The sequence below is a fragment of the Ictidomys tridecemlineatus genome, chromosome 2 (genome assembly GCF_052094955.1).
Source record: "Ictidomys tridecemlineatus isolate mIctTri1 chromosome 2, mIctTri1.hap1, whole genome shotgun sequence".
NCBI lineage: Eukaryota > Metazoa > Chordata > Mammalia > Rodentia > Sciuridae > Ictidomys > Ictidomys tridecemlineatus.
The window spans coordinates 174,513,752-174,538,004 of record NC_135478.1 but is presented as its reverse complement, the minus strand read 5'-3'; the positions used below and the strand labels follow the sequence as shown (position 1 = coordinate 174,538,004).

At 35.0% G+C, this 24,253-nt stretch overlaps 1 protein-coding gene across 2 annotated transcripts in view; it reads left to right on the top strand.

Annotated features, from left to right (window-relative positions):
- The window catches only part of Reln (reelin), a 453,190-nt gene that overhangs the window by 173,481 nt on the left and 255,456 nt on the right, over positions 1 to 24,253 (top strand). For both annotated transcript variants that reach the window (XM_078040200.1, XM_078040199.1), the window contains exon 4: positions 18,366 to 18,436. In XM_078040200.1, coding sequence (XP_077896326.1) covers positions 18,366 to 18,436 — 71 coding nt within the window. The remainder of the gene's footprint in view (positions 1 to 18,365; positions 18,437 to 24,253) is intronic.

Below are 24,253 nucleotides of genomic sequence, written 5' to 3'. Positions count from 1 at the left end.
AATTTTGTGAATTTTGGATGCTGTGACTTGTTCCTAGGGTAAGAAGATTGTATCTGTTCTTCTCACTACAATAAATGATGACAAAAGACAGGAATAAAACTTTAAGTCACAAAATAAGAGTAGCCATTTTTCCCTCTTCAGGAAAGGGTTATTGATTCTAGAATTCTAAATTAAGCAAACTAACTGACATGCTGGAAGATGACTAATTTTGAAAAGCCAAGGTCACTAAATTGTTACTATTTTTAAATATCAGAATAACAAACTAAAATATGTAGGGTTTGTTTTTGTTTACTGGCAACATGGAATTCAGGATTCTTTATATGATCTAATTTAAGGGGATAAGTGCTTGAGTACATGCACTCAGTTCATTTTCCCAAAAGAATTCACTGCATATAACTCCAGAGATATTAAAATTAGACAAGAGTATAAAAATAATGATTCCCCTATTGGAATAGGTAGCCTGATGTTGGCATTATGTCAGAAAAGAGACAATAGAAATTTGTTTGATTATTTATACAAATTGACTGGTTTGGCAGTTGCCATAGAAATGAGTCCTAATGAGTCCTAATGAAGTACAGAAATACGAAAACGTGATTTCTTTGCCATTATACAAAAATGGAATATTTACATGAAGGTAGAGAATGACATTACTAGAGCCCAAGCTATGTCAAAATGGTCTTCCTTGCAGAATGTGATTCAAATAGAGTAACTGGGGAAAAACCGTGCTGATGCTGTATCATTTTCCTGCTCTAAGTGAGAAACTGGGCCTCATAATTACAAAGGAATTTAAAATTGTCAGTTTAAATATGTCCTTTTCCATGACTGATTTTTCACTTGTAACCATACTGTCACCTCTCTTTGCTGTCATTGCAAAAGACTTTCTTTTGGCTAAGTAGAAAGTTTGTTTATGTCTTCCCAGCAAAGGGAAGGGGAAAAATATTTATGCAGCAGGTAATTCAATTCTAAAATAACTAATTTTTGGACTAATTGACTCAATCTCCTTTGCTCAATCTCCAATCCCTAGCCTTGTGTTATGATTCTGATTTTGAACTTAGATGTTTATACCTTATATTTTCCTCCAACTCCCATTTATCCACACTGGGTTTTCTCTAACAATATGATATTGAACTCAATTCCAGGAAAGACATTTTAAGCAAAAACATTAGACTTCAACTTTCCCACCCCCCAAGGATTGTGTTAGTCAAACAGTAAGTTCACAGAAAATGTGAGTGAGACAAGACAACTTTCCCAAGCTAAGACTTAGCTTGAGCCCATGAGGACCATTTATATAGATACCTATTTCTGATTTTGTGTGTCAAATCTTACTTTTCTTTTTTGCTCAAAGCAATGCAGGAAGCTGGTTATGACTGTTCTTTAGAAATTGACTTCAATATAAAACACTATTTGGCATTAGGGATATTATGTATAATTAAGCTCTCAGGCACCAGCCAAATTTGAAATATTTCTCTGGCATAAATGTCAAAGTGCATAATATTTGATGTGGTAAATGGTAGATTCAGTATAAATACTAGGATTTTGATATGGACTGAGCTCTTACACACCTATACGTTAGTGATTCTTAACCAGGGGTGATTTTGTCTCTGTTTCCGGGGGACATTTTTGGAAATGTCTGAAGTCATTTTTGTTTTCATATCTGGTGTTTAGTGGTTAAACACATGAGATGCTACTAAATGGGCTCCAGTGCACTCAACTGCCCCTTACAGCAAAGAATTATCCGTCTCAAATATCAGCTGGTAAATAAACATAACAGCCGGTTAATAAACACCTATACTGGAGACCACACAGTCAATGTGTATCATTTTCGCAGTATCCTTTTAGATTCATAATAAAATCCCTCTTCTTTGAAAAGTCACTCTTTCTGTCTGTTGTTATGATGTAGATATACAAGTGATTCCCTTCTACCAAAGGAAGTGAAAAACTGAAGGGAATTGAGACCAACAAGATAAATTTTAATCTTTACTAAAGGGCCTTTGGTTGGGGAAAGAAGGACTAAAAGAACTTGCCGAGAATGAGTGAGAGCTGTTTCAAGAACGGAGGGTGTCACTAAGAGGGAGGGTGATATGTTTCTGACTCATTTGGGAAGTGGATAGCAGTTCACCTGTTCAGTCATTTTTAAGCCTAGCTACAATGGACATCTTGTATGCCTGAGCCCTGTGCTCCAAGATTCTGAATTAATTGGTTGGGGATAGGGCCTGGAAATCTGTGTATTTTTAAAGTTTCCTATTTCTAGAATCAGTAGTCCACGTGATTTAGGGTCAACCTTTCAAACACTCTTAATTTTTTTTTAAAAAAATATGCTATCTATAAAATAAAAAACACTTCTGTCTAGCAAAATGTTTATTTGTCCCATCCAAGGCTACCAATAACCCTTTTACTATCCTTTTTCATCTCTGTAGCCTATGCTTTCCCATCTCTGTACCCTATGCTTTCTCTGAAAATGACCTGCATGAGCATTACCCTTGGAGAAACTTTGTTTCTTCACTGGAGCTCCTATCTAACAGCTCTTATGAGATTTGTACTATTCCAAGATCAAACTCACTAGTTACAGAACTGTGTCAACACTAGGAATCTCAAATGGACACTAACACCACAGCAACACTGGAATTTGCTTGAAACACTGTGGAGATTGAATTTAAGTCTAGTTCTATGTACAACTCAAAGAATGTATTTCTAGGTAAAGAAGACAGAGGGGAAAAAGTCAAACCCCATCCTGACAATATCCCAAGTATTCATACTGGTTATTTCAATTCTAGAATTCATCAAAAATTGGTACAAATGATGTTTTTAATGTACTTGGAAGAGTTGTAGCTTTGCCTGAGCAGGGCCAAAGGGCTTTGCTATAAATATGCTGGATAATTTAAGGGGACTTTCAATTAATCATTACATCAATAATTTAATGTGTTTCCTTTCATCTAAATTTGTCCAGAGGCAGGTATTTATACATTACGAAAGAAAAAGTATTCTTTCCCTGGGCACAAAGTTGCATATGATATGTGAAATTAAATTTTGGTTTAATTGAAATTTGGTTGTACTTTGAGGCTTTATTGTTTCCTTGGGCCCCCTACTACTTCCTTTTAATATGTCATTGAAAGATAACTTCTCTAAATTTATTTTTTATTCTAATTTGTTACATATGACAGAAGAATGTATTACAATTCATGTTACACATACAGAACACAATTTTTCATATCTCTGGCTGTATATAAAGTATATTCACACCATTTGTGTCTTCATACATGCATTTTATGGTAATGATATCCATCTCATTCCACTATCTTTTTTACCCCCATTCCTCCTTCCTTCCCCTCCCACTCTTTGCCCTATCTAAAGTTTGTCTAATCCTCCCATACTCCTCCTCCCAACCCCACTATGAATCAGTCTCCTTATATCAGAGAAAACATTCGGCATTTGTTTTTTTGGAATAGGCTAACTTCACTTAGCATTATATTCTTCAACTCCATCCATTTACCTGAAAATGCCATAATTTTATTCTCTTTTATTGCTGAGTAATATTCCATTGTGTGTGTGTATATATACACACACACACACACACATTTTCTTTATCCATTCATCTACTGAAGGGCATCTAGATTGATTCTACAGTTTAGCTATTGTGAATTGTGCTGCTATAAACATTGATGTGGCTGTGTCTCTGTAGTATGCTGTTCTTAAGTCCTTTGGGTATAGACGGAGGAGTGGGATAGCTGGGTCAAATGGTGGCTCCATTCTCAGTTTTCCAAGGAATCTCCATGCTGCTTTCCAAATTGGCTGCACCAATTTGCATTCTCACCAGCAACGTTGAATGTACCTTTTTCCCCCACATTCTCGCCAATGCTTATTATTGTTTCTGTTCTTAATAGCTGCCATTCTGACTGGAGTGAGATGAAATCTTGGAGTAGTTTTGATTTGCATTTCTCTAATTGCTAGAGATGTTGAATATTTTTTCGCATATTTGTTAATTGGTTGTATATCATCTTCTGAGAAGTGTCTGTTTAGTTCCTTGGCTCCATTTATTGATTGGGCTGTGTGTGTGTGTGTGTGTGTGTGTGTGTGTGTGTGTGTGTGTGTTTAGCTTTTTGAATTCTTTATATACCCTAGAGCTTAGTGCTCTATCTGATGTGTGAGTGGTGGAAATTTGCTCCCAAGATGTAGGCTCTCAATTCACCTCACTGATTGTTTCTTTTGTTGAGAAGAAGCTTTTTAGTTTGAATCTATCTCATTTATTGATTCTTGATATTCATTCTTATACTATAGGAGTTTTATTAAGGAAATTGGGGTCTAATCCAACATGATGGGGATTTGGGTCTACTTTTTCTTCTAATAGGCACAGTGTCTCTGGTTTAATTCCTTTTATTAAGGAAATTGGGGTCTAATCCAACATGATGGGGATTTGGGTCTACTTTTTCTTCTAATAGGCACAGTGTCTCTGGTTTAATTCCTAGGTCTTTGATACTTTGAGATGTGTTTTGTGTCTGGTGAGAGATAGGGGGTTAATTTCATTTTATTGCATATAGATTTCCAGTTTCCCAAGCACCATTTGTTGAAGAAGCTATCTTTTCTCCAATATGTTTTTGGTGCCTTTGTCCAATATAAGATAACTGTAATTGTGGGATTAGTATCTGTGTCTTTTATTCTATACCATTGGTCTACTTATCTATTTTGGTGCCAAAACCATGTTATTTTTGTTACTATTGCTGTGTAGTATAGTTTAAGGTATGGTATAGTGATGCTACCTGCTTCACTCTTTTAGCTAAGGATTGCTTTAGCTATTCTGGGTCTTTTATTTTTCCAGATAAACTTCATGACTACTTTTTCTATTTCTATGAGGAATGTCATTGGGATTTTGATTTGAATTGCATTAAATCTGTATAGTGCTTTTGGTAGTATGGTCATTTTGACAATATTAATTCTGCCTATCCAAGAACAAGGGAGATCTTTTCATCTTCTAAAGTCTGCTTTATTTTCTTTTTTTAGCATTCTGTAGTTTTTGTTATACAGGTCTTTCACCTCTTTTGTTAAGTTGATGCTCCAATTTTTTTTTTGAGGCTATTTTAAATGGGGTAATTTTCCTCATTTCCCTTTCAGAGGATTTGTCACTGGTATACAGAAATGCCTTTGATTTATGCATGTTTATTTTGTATATTCTGCTACTTTGCTGAATTCATTTACTAGTTCTAGATGTTTTCTGGTGGAATTTTTTGGGTCTTCTAAGTATATAATCATATCATCAGCAAATAGGGCTAATTTGAGGTTGTTTTTTTTTCTATCTGTATCCCCTTAATTTCTTTCATCTGTGTAATAGCTCTGGCCATTGTTTCAAGAACTATGTTAAATAAAAGTGATGAAAGAGGACATCCCTGTCTTGTTCCATTTTTTAGAGGGAATGCTTTCAATTTTTCTCCATTGAGAATGATGTGTGCCAGGGGCTTAGCATAGATAGCTTTTACGATGTTAAGATATGTTCCTGTTATCACTAGTTTTTCTAGTGTTTTGAACATGTATGGGTGCTATATTTTGTTGAATACTTTTTCTGCATCAATTGAGATGATCATATTTTTCTTATCTTTAAATCTACTGACGCGATGAATTACATTTATTGATTTCCATATGTTGAACCAACCTTGAATCCCTGGAATGAACCCTACTTGATCTTGGTGCACTATCTTTTTGATATGTTTTTGTATTCAATTTGCCAGAATCTTATTGAGAATTTTTGCATCTATGTTTATTAGAGATATATTTTCACTGTAACTGTGGTGATGTTCATGTGTTTGTTGACCTTTATTTTATAAGTAAGATTAAGCATGGATTAATTTTGTATATCAAACCAACCTTGCATTCCTGAGTGAATTTCATGATCATTTTTGTATGTTGTTGGATTTGATTTCCTAGTATACTATTGGTGGTTTGTGTGTCTATATACATAAGGGTATTTATGTAGTTTCTTTTTTTCCTCCCTGTGATGTCTTTGTCTGCTTCTGGTATACTGGCTCACAGAATGCTTTTATAAGTGTTCCTCTCCTTCCCTAATTTTTTTTGAAGAATTTCTGAAGGATTGATGTCCTTGATTGTGAAGGATTAATTCTTCTTTAAAAACTTCATAGAATTCAACAGTGAAACCATTTAGGCTTGAGATTTTCTTTGTGGCAAGTTTTTCTTATTAACTGAAGTTTTTTATGTCTATTTACAGTTTCAATTTCTTCTTGAATCAGTTTAAGAGCTTTACATCTTCCAAGGAATTTTTCTATTTCATATGGGCTGCCTATTTTTTGGTCTATAGCTGTTCATAGTGTTTCTTTATGATCCTTTATATTTCTGTAAAGTCAATACCATTATCCCTCTTTCACTCCAGATTTTAGTAAATTGGTCTTCACCCTCCCCTGCCTTTTTTTTTTTTTCTGGTATTCTATCTAATGGTTGTTCAATTTTGTTTTCCTTTTCAAAGAACTAATTTTTTAAAAACTGATTTCCTGTATCTTTCTTTTCTCTATTTCACTATTTCTGCTCTAATCTTCATTAGTTTCTTCCTTCTCCTTACTTTGGTGTTCATTTATTTTAAAATTAGATTTTATTTTTGTCAAAAAATTTTCAATATCATACACAGGAAAAGGGTTATAAGTAAAAGAAAGACTTTCTTTCTCCACTGCTGCCAGTAACACTTCTAGAGTAAGGTACCATCATTATTTTAGTTGCTACTTTTGTTACATAGAAATAATATGCTTAAATCAGTGACTCCATCTTGTGGTAAAAGAAGATATATCTCTTTTACACTGTTCCTTCCCCCAACACAAACTCAACTGTTATATTTTTCCAGTAGAAATATGTCAAATTTTTAATAAAATTAATCATCAGTATTTTAATTAATCATTATATATTATTTATTGAAGAACCAAATAATGTATTATGACTTTCTAATTTTTTGAGCAGTTTTTTATATTTAAATGTAATTGAGTTTTTTCTTTTTCTTAATATATGGCTTTATTTTTCTTAAAGCACTTTTTCAGTTGATTGCTCAGAAAGTGTAATGGTAGGTAAAATGTTTAATTCCTTACATTTGAATGATAGTTTGACTAGAGGTACAATTCCAGATTATAAGTAATATTCTCTAAAAATTTTGAAGTTTTCTGGGGTTATAATTGGGAAACCTGATAGAATTTTATTTTTATTTTGAATATTACGTGTTTTCTTTTCCTGGAAGCTCTAATATATCTTTATTCTTTTTGGCTTTCAAATTCCTGATAATGTTTTACAAGAACAGGAAGGGTGTGTCTGATGCAATTCTTATGCCAGAGACTTTCTCTTCATCTTCCTGTTTTAGCCCCCTATGTTGTGCCCCATCTCTCAATTGCAGACCCTCTGATTCAGTATATCTGAAGAAGGAGGCACAGGTTTGCTTTCCTAAAATTCATTCCACTTTACCTATATAAACACTTAACTGACAAGTCTATATTTAAACTAGTATAAGAATTGCTACCTGACATTATTTGAATGAACTGATGTTTAACAACTATATTTAAGCATGATATTATATATCAAAGTTTCACCAACCATTTTCACTTTACCTCTATAATTTAATTATGGTTGTGTAAGAACTGTTTATTTCTAATCAAATCAGAAATCATGAGAAAACATTATTCCCAGTTCCATGATTGCTCTATTCATATATGTATGGAAATTTGTCAAAGGCTTTCACACTAGAGGCTCTGCATCGATGTTTCAAAAAGTAATGCTGATAGACATTAAAAATATAATATAGAAAAATTTTATAATAAGTAGTTGATTGAAGATTAATCAATAAAATATGGTAGACTATCTTTTAATTAATATTTATTTACTTATGTAGTTCTGGGGATTAAACCCAAAGATGCTTAACTACTAAGATACCTCCCCAGCCCCTTTTTATATGTTATTTAGAGATAGGGTCTTGGTGTGTTACTTGTTGCTAAGTTACTGAGGCTGGTTTTGAACTTGCATTCATTCCTCCTCAAGCCCCCTGAGATGCTGATAGAATGTCTTTTAAATAAAAAGAAAAAAATAGTAAATACATACCTTAACTGAATGCCTATATAGAGAAAGAAAATCCATTTGTACAGAAAAATATTCCCCAAAGAAAATGCATGCAAACTTCTATTTAACTAAGTTTAGAATAAGAAAGAACTTCTAAGCATGAAAGCCCTGGAAAAAATTAGGAGGGAATAGATTGAAATTTTTAATTGCATGGAAATTTAAAACTTAAAAAAAAAACAAAAGCATAATGATAGTAAAAGATCAATTATAAACTACATTAAAAATAGTGACAACAAATGTAATAGTAGGTTAGAAGTCTTAACATTTAAGGTGTGCTTATAAATCCTAGAAAAACGTCAAAATCCATAGCAAAATTAACAGGCACATGAAAAGATAAATCCCAATGCTGAAAAAAAATGAAACCAACAAGCATGTAAAATATCCCTATTAATAATTAATGAGTTAGAAATTAAAAGTAACTTAACACCATTGGAAAGTAAAATTGTCAGCTGGTAATGTTCAGTGCTGTCAGAGGTATTGTGAGGGAGGCGATTTTCTAGTACACTGATGGAGAGAGCAAAATTGGTCTACATTTTCTGAAATGCTGTTCAGAATTATGGAGCAAAGCTCTCCTAGTTTGCTTTAGGTTGCTGTGACAAAATCTATAGGTCAGAGGCCTAATCAACACATAATTATTTCCCATAGTTCTGGGAATGAAACAGCCCAAGATGAAGGTGCCAGCAGATTCAGTTCCTAGTGAGGAGGGTTCTTGTCCTGACGTGCAGAGAGCTCATTTCTCATGGTGTGCTCCCATGACCTCTTCTCTGTGCACACTCAGAGAGTGAGTTCTAATGGCTCTTCTTCTTTTAAAAAAAATAATAATTTTTGTTATTGTACATTCACATTTCAAAATGCACCTATTTATGAGATGCAAAGTGAGGCCATAAAAAATGGATACAATGTGGAATAATTAAACCAAGTTAGTTAAGATACCCATTACCTTAGATACTGAACATTTGGGGTTTTGAGAACATTTGAAATTCTCTAGCAGTTTTGAAATGTAGGATACTGTTATGAACTGTATTAAACTTATTTCTCTCTTAACTGATTTTTTGTACCCTTTGACCATCATCTCTCTTTGACCTAATCCCTCCACACCTAGGGTCTGTAACAACCCTTCTACTCGTTGCTTGTTATGAATTAAATGGTTTGTTTCCAAATATGAGTGATAGCATGCAGTATTCATCTTCCTGTACACTTAGCATAAAGTTTTCCAACTTCATTCATGTTGTTACATATGACAGACTGTTCATATAGCAGGATGATTAGCATTCCATTGTGCATATATACCACATTTTCTTTAACCATTCATCAGTCATTTTATTTCTTGGTGCTGTGAATAGTGCCAACCCAGATCTGGGAGTGTAGAAATTTTTTGACTAACGAATTCCAAATCTCCTGGATAAAAACCAGAAGTGGGATCCCTGGATCCTATGGTAGTTCTATTTTAAATTTTTATACAACTTTCTTTCTGTAATGGCTGTACACTTTACATTCCTGCCAACGGTGCACAATCATACCAACTCTTGTCATCTGTTGTATTTTGGTTACAGTCATTCTAATAGGTATGAGGTGGTATTTCATGTTGTATTTTGGTTACAGTCATTCTAATAGGTATGAGGTGATTTTAATTTGCATTTCCCTAATGATTAGTGGTATTGAACATTTTTTCACATACCTGTTGGCCTTTTGTATGTCTTCTTTGAGAAATGTTTATTCAGGTCTCTTAATTTTTATATTGTTTTGTTTTCTTGCTATTGAATTGTTTAAACTCTTACTATGTATCTCAGACCTTAACCCCTTATTGTATGTATAGTTGGCAAATATTTCTCCAAATCTGTAGGTTGTTTCTGTACACTGTTAATTGATTTGCTCTACAGAAGTTTTTTAGTCTTATGTAATTCCATTTGTCTATTTTTGCTTTGGTAACCTTTAATTTGGGGGTAAGATTTTTTAAATCTTTGCCTGGACCAACATTGTATAATTTTCCCTTATTTTCTTCTAGTAGTTTCATAGTTTTTGATCTTACATTTAAATCTTTCATTCATTTTAAGTTGATTTTTTTAAAAGTATTTTTAGTTGGAGATGGACATGAAAACTTTATCTTACTTGTTTGTTTGTTTGTTTGTTTATGTGGTGCTGAGGATCAACCCCAGTGCCTCATGCATGCTAGGTGAGCGCTCTACCACTGAGCTACATCCCCAGCCCTAAGATGATGTTTTAGTCTGGTGTAAAATAAGGGGCTGTTTTCATTCATCTGACCGTGAGTATCCAGTTTTCCCAGAACTGTGCATTGAAGTCACTATCCACTGCATATTCTTGGCACCTTTTTCAAAAATGAGTTGACTCTACCTGTGTGGGTTCATTTATAGACTTTTTGTCCTGGTAAATGTGACTACATTATTTTTTGCCAGCACCGTGCTGTTGTAATTACTATGACTTGGTAGTGTCATTTGAAATAAGGAATTGTGATACCTCCAGCTTTGTTCTCTTTCTTTTCTTATAAGGATACTAATCTATTACAGGGGATCTACCCTCCTGACCTCATCTAAACATAATTGTCTCCCAAAGGCCTGACTTCCAGATACCATCACATTGGGGTGAGAGCTGCAAATTATGAATTTGGCAGGGAGAGGGGACACTTTCAGTCCATAACAAAAGCTGTAAATGTTTATGCTCTTAGTTCAATTCCCATCCCTGAAAATATATTTTAAAATGCAAGAGAAGGGGTCAAATATTTAATGTTTAATTACTGAAAATATTGTAAACAAGTTCCAACCATAGAAGAAAAGGAAACTTTGATTCAACTATATGATAGAATACTACCATATAGCCTTGAAAAATCCTGTCTAAAAACATTTAGTATAGAAACTATTTAAAATAAATAATAAATATAAAGAGATAGAAACTTCCTTTTTAAATGTTTTTTCCTTTAAAAATTTTTTTTGTAGTCGTTGATACATCTTTGTTTTATTTATTTATACGTGGTGCTGGGGATCGAACCCAGTGCCTCACACTGAGTTTTCTGGTTCTGTCTCGAAAAATGAAATACTTGTCTAAAATAAACATAAATCATGAGCCATGGTGCAAATCCCTGCCTTCTGATTACAGATCTGCTGTTTGAACCTTAGCAATTATGCAGCCCAGTTTTTTTTGTAGCGTAAGAAAAGGAGACACGCAGATGCTAAGTGACATGACTATCCCATGGACAGAACAAATGCCAGAGCTAGAACAAACCCCCATTCCTCCCTGCCTGAAGCTGCTACTTTTTCTTGTTGTTCATTTTTTTTTATGGTGCTCCCCTTTTTTTGTACCAGGAATCGAATTCAGGGGTGCTTTACCACTGAGCCACATCCCCACTACCCGCTTTGTTATTTGTTGGATTTGAAACAGGGTTCACTAAGCTGCTCAGGGTCTCCCTAATTTGCTAGGGCAGGCTTTGAACTTGCGATTCTTCTGCCTCAGCCTCCCAAGCCGCTAGGATTATGGGGTGTGTGCCACCATGTCCAGCTCTTTATGGTGCTTCTTAGGCAACTTGTGTGGGTTTTTCAACACAACTACAGACTCCTTAATTCACTATTTAGTCAATAACATAATTTTTACACAGCATTCCTTTGGAATTGGTGTGGCTTTTTACCAGTTTTGTCCTTCTCTTGCCTGAGGATACCTCTGAGGCATGTTCACATAGGCATACTTAGTTAAAAGGTGTTTAAAACAGGCAGAGCCACTCCAGTACTTTTCTTTGATGACTTTCAGTGATTAAAAAAAGTTGGTATGAAAAACATTTTTTCTTTGAAGTTTGGAAGGCATTGAATTACACTTGTTTTAAAATTACTTAGGAAACTTTTTTTTTGTTAAATGATGAAAATGTTCTAAAATAGTAAAGCAAATGCATCAGTTTTTCTTTTACTTTTCTTGCTATTAACTGATTTCCAAAATAAATCTTATCTATAGTAATATCTGTTTGACCATATATATTATCATCTATCTTTTCCATGGTGTTTCTTATGCAATAATGTGCTGGTTACTTTTTTTGGGGGGAGGGGGAGGAACCTGGAATTGACCCTAGAAGCATTTAGCCACTGAGCCACATTCCCAGTCCTTTTTTATTTTTCATTTTGAGACAGGGTCTTGCTAAGTTGCTTAGGGCCAACCAAGTTGCAGAGGCTGGCTTTGAACTTGCTACCATCCTGCCTTAGCCTCCTGAGCTACTGGGATTAAAGGTATGCCCCACTGTGTCTGCTGCTGGTCACTTTTTAAAGCATTTGACATTCTGTATAACAGGGAACCACAGACTAGTCATTCATCTACTCCACATTTTACTGTATAAATGTGCTGCTACCATGGTTGTACTTGTACAGGTGAAGAATAACTTATCTGAAATGCTTGGGAACAGAAGTTTTTGGATTTCAAATCTTGGAATATTTGCATATACATTTTGAGATTTGTTAGAGATGAGACCCAAGTTAAACCCCAAATTTATTGATGTTTCCTATACATCTTTTTACCTAGCTTGCAGGTAATTTATACAATGTTTTCAGTGCATTTTGCCTATGACCTGTCATGTGAGCTCAGATATGGAATTTTTCATTTGTGGGGTCATGATGGCATTCAAAAAATTCAGATTTTAGAGTATTTTGGCTCTCAGATTTTGGATCAGGGATGCTCAACCTGTGCTTTCAGTGGATCTCTGCTGTTAGATGAACATAAACTGTATCAGATGAACATAGATCCTAAATCTCAATTTCCTTAGTTAATTTTGCTGATTCATTTGAAGTGAAGTTAGTGTTAACCGTTAATTTATTTTCCCTATGTTTATTATTTTACCTGTATTTCCTTTCTCTTGCTAATATAACTATACCTCCATCAGGAAACAGGCTTAAGGCATGTATTGGGTGACCTTTAGGGACAGACAGATATTACAATTACTAGATTTCAGGGATAGAGAATATTTATATATGTGACAGAAGGAAAAATGCTGTGGTCTAAAGATAAAAGATGTGGTTGTAAAAACAATGAGAGCAGTGAAGTTTTGGAAAGCAAATGCTGTGAAAGCATGCAGAAACTTTTAAGCATTTTGTAATAGCCTAGCATAGCTGAAATTGAGACTTTAATATAAAAATAATTTCTCCCTGGAGTTATTCATTTACTCCCTTTTATGTTTTAAAGCATTTGGGTTTTTTATTCTTGTTTTAATAAATGTCCCCAAATTAGAAATTATTAAATTTGCTGACAACAAGGGTGCAAGAATTATTTTTCCAAATAAATTGATTCCTTCAAAGACAAAATTTACTAAACCCAGAAAACCTCTTTCTTTTCTCATGTTCTATATAGTTTCTGGAGGGTAACTTGACATACTGATATTGCACTAAATTAAATTCAAATTCCTGATTAATGAATGCCCTTGTAGCTGTGAATATAAAAGACTCAGTAACTCACCAGACCTCATGGGTAAAGCCACAGAGAAAGGTGGGAAAAGTAACCCACCCCTGGAGTGAAAGCACATTGTCCTAGTTTTAAGATGAGGCAGCTCATATTGTTCTTCACATCAATCTGTGAGCAAATAGATTCATTCAATAAATAAACAATACACTTGGGAATTCAGGCACTGTGACAATTATACTAAAACCTGTCTGTATTCATTACTTGGAAACTGGATTGCAATATTGCACTCTTGGAAGCAAATTGTGAACTGAAAAATAGAAATAGTTTTGATTTCTTCCTAAGTTCACATCATTATGACTAGTGTCTTATGAGGGACACTTTCTTTTTAATTAATGATTTCTAATGTTTCAGAAGCTTGACTCTATTTAGGTTGAGAGATTAAGAATTCAAAGAGTGAATGACTATCTTTAAGTGATAGTGGTTATTTTAAGTTATCCCTGTCCTCACATAGGGAATATGAAGCTGATATTCTTCAGTGTAAAGACTGAGCTTCAGTCCTGTGCCACAGCACAATGCACAGTTGATTCTTAAATGCCTTGGTGGACAGTTGCTCTAGGAGTTGATAAGATGAGACTATCTCATGCTCTTTTAAAATTATAACAAAGACTATTTCAAGCACAGAATATGTTGATCACAATGAGTTTTCTTCATTTGGGAAATCTAAAGAGTTTCTCAAATGGTAGAATAGTAACTTTAAGATTATGTATTTAATATGGGGAGCTCTTTTTTTGTAAATATAATTTTATTATAACATAGACTCACTAATTCAAAAAACTTAACACCAAAAAACAAAACCCACAAATAACCCAATAAGTAAATGGACAAATGAACAGACATTTCACAAAAGAAGAAATATGAACAGTCAATAAATATATGAAAAAATGTTCAACATCACTAGCAATTAGAGAAGTAAAAGTTAAAACTACACTAGATTTCATCTCACTCCATCAGAATGGCAATTGTCAAGAATACAAGTAACAATAAATGTTGGCAAGGATGTGGGGGGAAAGGTGCACCCATACATTGTGGGTGGGACTGAAAATTTGTACAACCACTCTGGAAAGCAGTATGGAAATTCCTCAGAAAACTTGGAATGAGACCACCATTTGACCAAGTTATCCCACTCCTTGGCTTATACCCAAAGGACTTAAAGTAGTGACATAGCCACATCAATGTTTACAGCAGCTCAACTCACAATAGCTAAGCTATGGAATCAACCTAGGTGCCCTTCAATAGATGAATGAAATAAAGAAAGTATGGTACATATACACAGTGGAATATTACTCAGCCATAAAGAAGAATGAAATAATGGCATTTGCAGGTAAACGGATGGAACTGGAGACTATCATGCTAAGTGAAATAAGCCATTCTCAAAAAACCAAAAGCCACCTGTTCTCTCTTATAGGCACATGCTGACTCACAATAGGTGGGCTGGAGGGAGGAATGGAAGTTCACTGGATTGGACAGAGGGAAGTGATAGGAAGGGAGCTGAGATGGGAATGGAAAAGACAGTATAATGAATTGGACATAACTTTCTTATGTTCATATATGAATACATGACGAGTGTAACTCCACCTCATGTGCAACCATAAGAATAGGAAGTTATACTACATGTATGTAGATATATCAACATAATTCTACTGTAATGTATAACTAAAAAGAACAAATTTTTTTAAAAGATCAGGAGGTACAGATCAATAGTAAATCATGTGTGAGGTTTTGGGTTCAATCCCTAGCACTGCAATAAAATAAAATTTTTAAAAGAAAGAACTGTTTTATGGTGATAGAAATTACAATACTGACTGTCTTAGAGAGGTGGGTATTGACTGAGGGAGACAGGAGGAACATTGTAGAGTGATGAAAATGTTCTATATCTTATTGTACTGGTGATACATGGGTATACACAATTGTCAAAACTTCTTGATTGCTTAAAATGTTTTTATTCATTATATGCCGATTATATTTCAATTAAACTGAGATTAGTCTCTTTCCAAAAAAAAAAAAAATCAAGCCCAGAAAGCAGGCTCTCCTTCCAAAAGAGACTGAAAACTACCATCATATCTTGAACTAGGTTAGTGAAAATTTGATAGAATGCTTAAAAGCAGGATTCTACCTTCAGACTGCCTGGGGTTGAATTCTGATTTTACAGTCAGTTGTGTGACGTTTGTGAATCACGTGATGACTCTGTGTTCCAGAAAAATTGGGATAATGGCACCTAGCTCACATGGCTGTGGTCAGGAATAAGTTGACTTATATAGATTCTTACAACAGTGCTAACAGGGGTAAATTTTAATTTATAATAGGTGCTATAATAGATATAGTATAGACCCACCACATTATTATTATCATTTCTACTTTTCCCAAGCAAAAGACTTGGGACAATGGCCTTAAGCACATGGTATGCTGTGCTTCTCAAGACAGTTTTTTAAATACTAAGCTACAATATGCCTGATCCATATTCTGTAAGAGATGAGTTCAGTGGCTTTCAAAATCTGCTTCCTAAAGCCCAAGAGTTCTAGAAAAATGCACTAGGAAGATGTGGGGAATGGGTGGTGGGGAGCATGTTGGATGAGGGGAGGGAAGCCCACAGCTTCAAAATCCAGGGCTCCATTTTCTATCTTGCAGTTTCTTTTCTATCTGCAGAATGAGTATTATGCTTAAAAAAATCAGTTTTGATTACTTTATAATTCTTTAGGAATTTATGAGATCTGTTCATTGAACCAAAGCAGAAGAAAGTATATGAATGAAAGCAACAAATCCTCAATCTGAGAAAACTAAGTATTGGGAAAAAAAACGTATGGACTTACCACAGGGCACCACGCGGTAACAAAGATTTCTTGACATCTCTGAAATAGAGATAAGGTGAAACTTCTGTTGAAAGTATTTTATCTCAATTCTTGGGCTCAGCCTATTCATGAGGAGCACAGACTGGCACAATGATAACCAAGCGTGTGCACCAACAAGAAATATTATGATAGGACTATTACATGCTTACAATCAGAAGACAACTAAAACAGATCATTATTTAAGCATTATATACTGTAGGAGGTTTCTTAGTGGTTAGTGATTTCTGAAAATAACGTCTCCCTTCCAAAGCAAGTGTCGCACCAAAATTCTATACTTATGATCATTGTGTTGCTATTTAGAATTAGATGTGATCTCAAAAGCACTTGGCTTGACTGAATTGAATAATGCATTTAAAATGGTAAATAAAGTCAACATGTTCTGCCCGCACAGAAAACCTGTATTAATAAATGTGTCAGTAGGGTATGTTTGTGGCTTAGATTCATCAAATGTTAGTCCTCATTTTAAACTTTATGAAAGTGAAGGCAACACTATAAATATATATGAATAAAAAGAAAAAAATTAGCATCTGCTTATCTGTAATTTTGATAATAATTAATATGGAAAGCACGGTCTGACTCTCTTTATAGGTCTCACATATGCTGTGAGTTGAAACTATACAATGATTTTTCTCTCCAATTAAGTCTCCCTTCCACCACTCAAAACTGTCACTCATGCCAGTGTGTGTGTGTGTGTGTGTGTGTGTGTGTGTGTGTGTGTGTGAAAGTATAATATTTTTAGTGTCACTGTTAAAATATATTTGCTTGGAGCAACATCATCTGTTAACACTCCAGAATGGATTAGTTTATCAGATTACTTTCAGAGAGTTGGGTCCTGGGTATTGACACCAGGGGCTAGCAACAATTTCATGAAGGACAGAAATCAGAAAGGTCTACAGAATGAAGGGGGAAGGTATCTCCACATGGGGGCCAGAGTAGGGAATGTTGGTAGCCAGGAGCCCCTCATAAGCTGAGGAAAGGACAAGATGTTGACCAAAGAAGACCCTGGGGAGAAGAAATGCAGAGGACAAACCATGCCCTCTCATGAGCCAAGCACATAATATATCTTCAGCAGATAAGGACTGAATCAAATTATCTTTATTATAGGGTGATTTTGATAAAAGAAAATAAAGTCAGGATTTAATGTTAATATTTTTAATTAGTAAAAATATTTTGTATGGCTTATTTTCTAAAATCAAGTTTCTCAAGGAAACATGATTTTCTGATCTAAATTCTTTTTAGTAACATGTTTTTACACCAGAAGAATTATTTTTAAAAGAAAACACTTAACATATAAAAGCATAAACAATTATTCCTTTAATAAGATGTTTCCTATTATAGCCACTGAATAACACATCTGCTGCAAGGATTTTTTTTTTCTCAATACCCATGTGCATAGCTCTGATTAGAGGAGGTAAAAGATGCACGTCTCCTTTCAATAGTGAATTAGACCCAATAGGGAGAAAGGGGATATTTTAATCTGGCAGATTTTATTATGAAAGCTGTAATAACCCTTATTTTTTTAAAAGAAAATACTTTTTAAAATATAATTCTTTGCTTCACTCTCTGTGTTATTGATTTCGGAAAAAAAATACCTGAAGAGCATTTATCTCTAGTAGTAATATTATGATTACTCCACAAACATTTTATATCAACATCACCTAAAGAATAAATTTTAACAAGCATTCATTCCATAATTTTTCTTCCATCTAGGTTTTGCTTACATCTGCTGTTTTCAAAATAAGTCCCCGAATGTTGCAGTATATTTATAAAGTAAGACCAGAAGGTAACGATCAACCCAGGGCCTTGGTTTCAACCTTCACTCTATGGTCCACTTCTCTTCCTGTTCAGATGCACACCTTTTTAAAGATCATAATTTCAAAGTGAACTTTAAGAATGAGGCTCTTTGCTTTTAAATTTAATTTTAAAAAGATCTTAGTACCACATATGTTACAATATTTGAATTAACCTTTTTCTGTTCATTTTCAGGGCTACAGCAACACACAGGGGCCAGGTTATTTTCAAAGATGCATTAGCCCAGCAGTTGTGTGAACAAGGAGGTAAGAGTTGTGTTTGACTTGTCTGTGTTGGTTGTGTCCAAATTACTTATGATAGATCTTATATTCTATGACTAAGTAAGCATTTTATTACTATTACTTGATAAACTGCCTTAAAATTGAATTATTAACCAGTTTACATTCCTAATAATTATTTATTAAGTGACTGTTGATAAAGGTCTCTAGCCTCTGAGAAAAACCAAGTATGAGCAAAATAAATCAAAAGAAAGTTTATACTATTTTCATAGTTTTTCTAATGAACTAATGTTGGTTATCCTAGAAATACATACCTTAGTCGTAATTTTAGAACTTAAAAAAATGTATTCTGCTTAATTTACCATTTAAAATTGTCAACTTTGCTGAAATTTTTTTCTGATTATTATTTTTTTATGTAGTATTTATGGACTTCCTTCAACTGTGGACTATTAAGAATCATGAGTAGATACTATATTTCTTTTAGATTAAAATTTACATAATATCAGATATGTGTAACAGGGAATCAGGCAACCTTTAATGATTTCTACTTTTGAATTGTCCTGTATAAATCTAGACTTTCTTCCAGACAAAACTCCAGATACATACTTATGCACAAAGCACAGTAAACGCTGAAAATCAGAATCCGTGCCTACATGCAAATTTGCACCTCTTACCTCTTGAGATTCCATCTTTGGACAAACTTTGTTTGTCTCCATGATAGTGTTTACCGTTTCCTATAGAATTTTCCTCTGAAAAGTGATGAATGCTGTCCTGAGACTGGGCTTCTCAAGTATAGGAGCTATGACTTCAATGCTTCTTGATTTCCCTGTAGCTGGCCTAGTGCCTGGCATATAAGTGCCACTCCAAAGTTTCGGGTGAAGAGAATGAATGTACATTGGCCTAAGCATACATATAGTCCTTGATTGAGCATCTTGTGGATGAATGCATTTTAAGTCCATTGTTGTCTATGTTATGCTGTTTTCACTCATCATCATAGACATAGGACCAATTTCTGTTTAGAATGATATTTCAGGGAATTTGTTAACTTAAGAATAACATTATTGAGTTTAAAGGAAATGTCCACTAATTATCTTTCTGTTAAAGAAAATCTAATGGACTTAAAAAAATAGAAAATTTACATACACACTCATGTACATATATAGATACAATACACATATAATCAGTACAGTTTTATCTAATTAATGTGATAGTTGATTATTACTGGCAAACTTCTGATTGTTTACTTACATGATTTCTGAATCAGAAAACTCTATAGCTTCAGACATACCAATATTCTTTGGTTAAACAGATTTTATTCTGTGTTTTTTGAGTATGCAAATATTTAGAATATGCCTCTGCAAATAAGCTCAAGAATTCTATCACAATGTAAAATTTTTTCTAAACTATGAAAATGTTCACATTACTGAAAATATAGAATGTTGTATAGCAGTGAATATCAATATCCTGAAAAGTGTGTAATGTCAAAAAAGTCTAATTTTATTAACATTTATCATCGCCTAAAAGCTAATTTCTTTCAAGCCTTGAATTTAAGAGTCTTTTCTATTATAAATGAATTATTGGGGCTGGATCCTCTAAAATGAAATAGAAAAGCCAAGAAAAATCAGTGGGGAAAAAAATTCTCAACCAGTGAGAAAAAAAAATTGCCTTATATAGTAGTGTTGCTCGTGAACATGATTTAAATCAGGGTAGATGTGGATGTTATTAAAAGTGCTGCTCAGCCCAGGGTAGAAGGAAAACACTGAGCTTTTCAACAGCACCTAATACACTGAAATCATCAATTTAACCAAGATAAGATGAGAAAGAATTCTAACAAGACTGATGGCTTCCTGCTGTCAGGAAATAATAAGGAAAATAATTAGTGCTATAAACTGTATATTTATTTTGATCCTATCTACTTTTAATTAAAATATTAATTATTTCCTCAAATAAAATAGCAATTTTAACATGGAATGATTTTCTATGCATTAGATGAGGAATACCTAATATATTTACAAGAAGAAAAAAATGATAATCACTACTTACCACATCACAGGACCTTTCAATTATAACATATTCAGTAGGTTGGGCTGATTTCAATTAAAAACAGTTCACACAAAGCATAATTTGTTTTGTGGAGCTTGGATATGGATATTATTACAAGATTGTATTGTATTAGAACACATACTAGTGATGTCTTAGGAAGTCTGTAGTCTTGATTCCTTTCCTTAGAAGACTCTATTGGAAGACTTTATTCTACAAACATAACTAGCACCTGGAAGGCTGCTGCCCTAACTCATAGAGCTAAACAAGGGCATGAAAGTGAAAAGACACCCATTTCCTGCTCTTGAGGAGCCCAGAGGCTAGGGTGTAAATGGTAGATCCATGAATCACAGAGGTAGCTGAGTTGCCTGGGGGCCTTAGGGGAGCTAGTGCTGAAAGGTCTGCAGGGTTGAAAAAAGAGGAGGGGAGTTTCTCTGTCTTCCTTCCCTTTCTCACTGACTCAACGTTGGTCCAGCCACATCACCTCCTCTGGGAATTGATTGATAGCCTCCTCCCTGATTGTCCTGCTCCCATTTTCTTGGCACCTATACAGAGCTTCGATAATGCACTTGCTTCAGTGGAAATATGATTTTATTATTTCCCTGCTTAAAATTCTTCCCTGTCTCAATTAGAAGCAGTAGTTTATCTTCATCATAAAAAAATTCCCACTGCTTTTCATGCATTCAGGGAAAATCCTTTACATTTGGCTTCTGTTTGCATTCCCCACCTCATGTCTTGTCATCCTGTCACTTGTACCTGAAAACTTCCTGGATAAACCTCACTCCATCACCCCAGTTTTGTTTGTACCCTTCCCTTGAACCCTTTTTTGCTCTGGCTAATTCAGGTTTTCCGATCCTGCTAGGTATTATCTCCTCTACCAGCCAGGAGAGGGGGACACCTGGTACATTGTAACTTGGACAGTATCAAAGTTGTGTCTGTATTCAGACATGATTAAGAAGTGGATGTGCTTCTTTCTTGATCCATCAAGGTCCCCAAGCAGCCTTGTCTGATATTGTTTATGTTTAGCAGGACAGCACCAAGGCCTAGCTGGGAGAGCCAGGCCAACATCTGGGTGTCAGGGGCTACTTTTCTTGAGGCTGAGGAGAGAAATCCAGTGAGCAGACATTTGTTTTGGATTTCAGGCTTTATGACGGCTTTGGAGTCATAGAGAAGTGAATCAGGGTCTGTCTGTGTGACCTTACTGTGCAGAGATGCTGGCACAGAGGACAGGCTCAGTAAATCTTAAAGGGGAGGGATCTTGTTGGAACAAAGGTTTAGGCAAGACCAGCTGACATAAAATAAAAGTGTAAGCTGGGGTGTCGTAAGAATGGGGATATTTTATTTTTTCCCCTTAAACTTATCTGTATTTTCTAATTTCTTACAATGAACTTATAGTATTTGGTTATAGAAAAATAATACAAGTCCCCTACAAAAGTAAAGATATGAGTTTCTACTTTTGAGGGGGAGGACTAGATCTGCTTTGGCAGGTGGAGTGAATCATTTCTCAGGAACCACAGGAAAATTCTGAGCCTGGCTCTTAGCATGGTCTGGCTCTTAGCATTGTGTCATAATTATTTGTTTAAGTGCTCATTTCCCCCAAGTGGAGCTTTTTGAAGGCAGGAATCATGACTTAATTTTTTTTTGTTTTCTTTAACATGTAGTAATACTTGGCATAAAACATACACTCAATAAATGCTGAATAATGGACTTAAACATTTTATAGTTGGAAACTCACTACCCTTCCTAAAAAATTTTTTTAAAAAAATCTCTTTTTTGGAATTTTTGCTGTGGGGCACTGTGAGACAGGGTGATACCAAAGCAATGTTTCTTACACTGACTTCAGTTGCAAAATGTGTGTATACTGCCACTTAAAAACCTGAAAATCATTCGCAGATTTTCATTGAAACTCTAGTGAATTCCCTCGATGCTCTTGGAACATAGACCAGATTCAGGGGCAATGATCTCAAGAAAGTTCACTTGACAAAACGTAAGTGGCAGGGTTAGAATCCAGATCTCAGGACTCATAGACCAGTGTTGATTCCATTACAACAAGTAAAAAATTTAATAAATTAAATTTAAGCAATTAATCACTGAAAATCTTCAAGAACCATGACCTCAGTAAACAAGATTATCACTACTGCCTAAACTCCCTGAAAACCTAGGAAGGAATGAACCCTCTTTGGATCCCTTGAAAATAAACCACAAGCTGAATGCAAAAGCATCCCGTGTGAGGCTGCTGTGAGCACGTCAGCGTGGCTGCTGCTGGTCTAGTTGTGTGTACAAATCACAGGCAAGGATGAGGCGGGGAGAATAATGGTGTGCGTGTATGTTCATGGGCCTGTGAGCTTCTTGGCATACCCTTTTCAAACACGCACATTGATTATTTAGCAAGGCCAGATGGCAGGCTTAGCGGCCTGACAGCAGTCATGCCCTGTAGTGCCCCCAAAGGGTGCATGCCATTTATAAGCCACGCTGGAATTCTCTGTTGTTGGGTTGATGGAAGTGGCTATAACCAAAGGCAAATGCTTTATGTCAGGAGGAAAGGGGTCAGGCTTACAGCTGGTGCAGAAAACCTTGGCTGCTTTATGCCAGCCTCAGCAGATCCTGCAGTTCATCGTCCTCAAAACAGTGAGTGGTAGAAAGTGAGCATGTATTCTTCAGGGGTCATTGGATCATGGTGGTTGAGAGTTTTCTTCTTCAGACCCCAAACTCTCTGGAATTTTTGAATCACTTGTATCAAGGGTTGGTCAGTTAACTTAAACTATGAGAGGAGAGGGAAATGTTTAATAAGTAAATTCATAGAGTGAATGCGGTATTTAATTTACTTAGATGTTTTTCAACACTGTAAGAGGACCTTTTAGGTCTTGGGTGTGGTTCAGTGACAGAGTGCTTGCCTAGCAGGCTTAAGACCCTGGGTTCAATCCCCAGCCACACCCTGCTATATGCACCAACCACCAAATAAATAAAAAGAAATTTTTAAATGGGGTTTTTATGTCTAAATATTACACAAATTATAGATCAGATTTGCCAAAATCTTCCCTTGGCTATATAGTTATTACTCAATAGCTTGTATTATTGCCTTTCCAAAACCCTGAAAGGCAAAGTCTTTATTAAGTCAGCCTTGTTTTTTTTTTTTTCTCCAGTAGTCAGAATTAGGTTTTGCCATATCTACTTTAATTGTTGATGGGAAACAAATAATGTGCTTCACTTGAATTTTCCCAGTGTTAAAACATTTGCTAGTCAAAGACATCTGTTTTCCCCATGGCTATTTTGTAGCTTGAATTTCAGTTTAGCAGTTACAACTCCTGTTCATGACATCCCTAGGCTTTGCAATTTACACACAGAGAGCTGAATTAAGAGGCTCAGGGAAAACCATTGGGGAACCCCCCAATCTTGCTTCAAGGTCTCACAAACTACCCAACAAGGGAAAGAATTAAAGCCCTCTTGAGGCTGTGGCAGGCAAAAAGTGTCCCTGAGTGATCCTGAAGACAGACAAGATTAAGGTGAATGATAAAGAACTCCCTCCAGGGCTGTAGTGGAATTTCTTGCTACTGGCCCTGGGTGGGTCTGGCTCCTTTTTAATTTCCTGAAGAAGGGTGTTTTGGACTGGTGCTGTTTATTCCAAGGTGATTGAACATAGATTTAAACACCCTTCTCTTCAGTTCTGATGGCTGTATACATTTCCACTTGACAGCTTTATCTAGTCTAAAGTCAAAACACCAAGATTTATGCCTGAGAAGGATCTGACATTGAGTTCTTTTGAATGCCTATGAAAGTATGCTTCCCATTCTTGCTGCTACATAA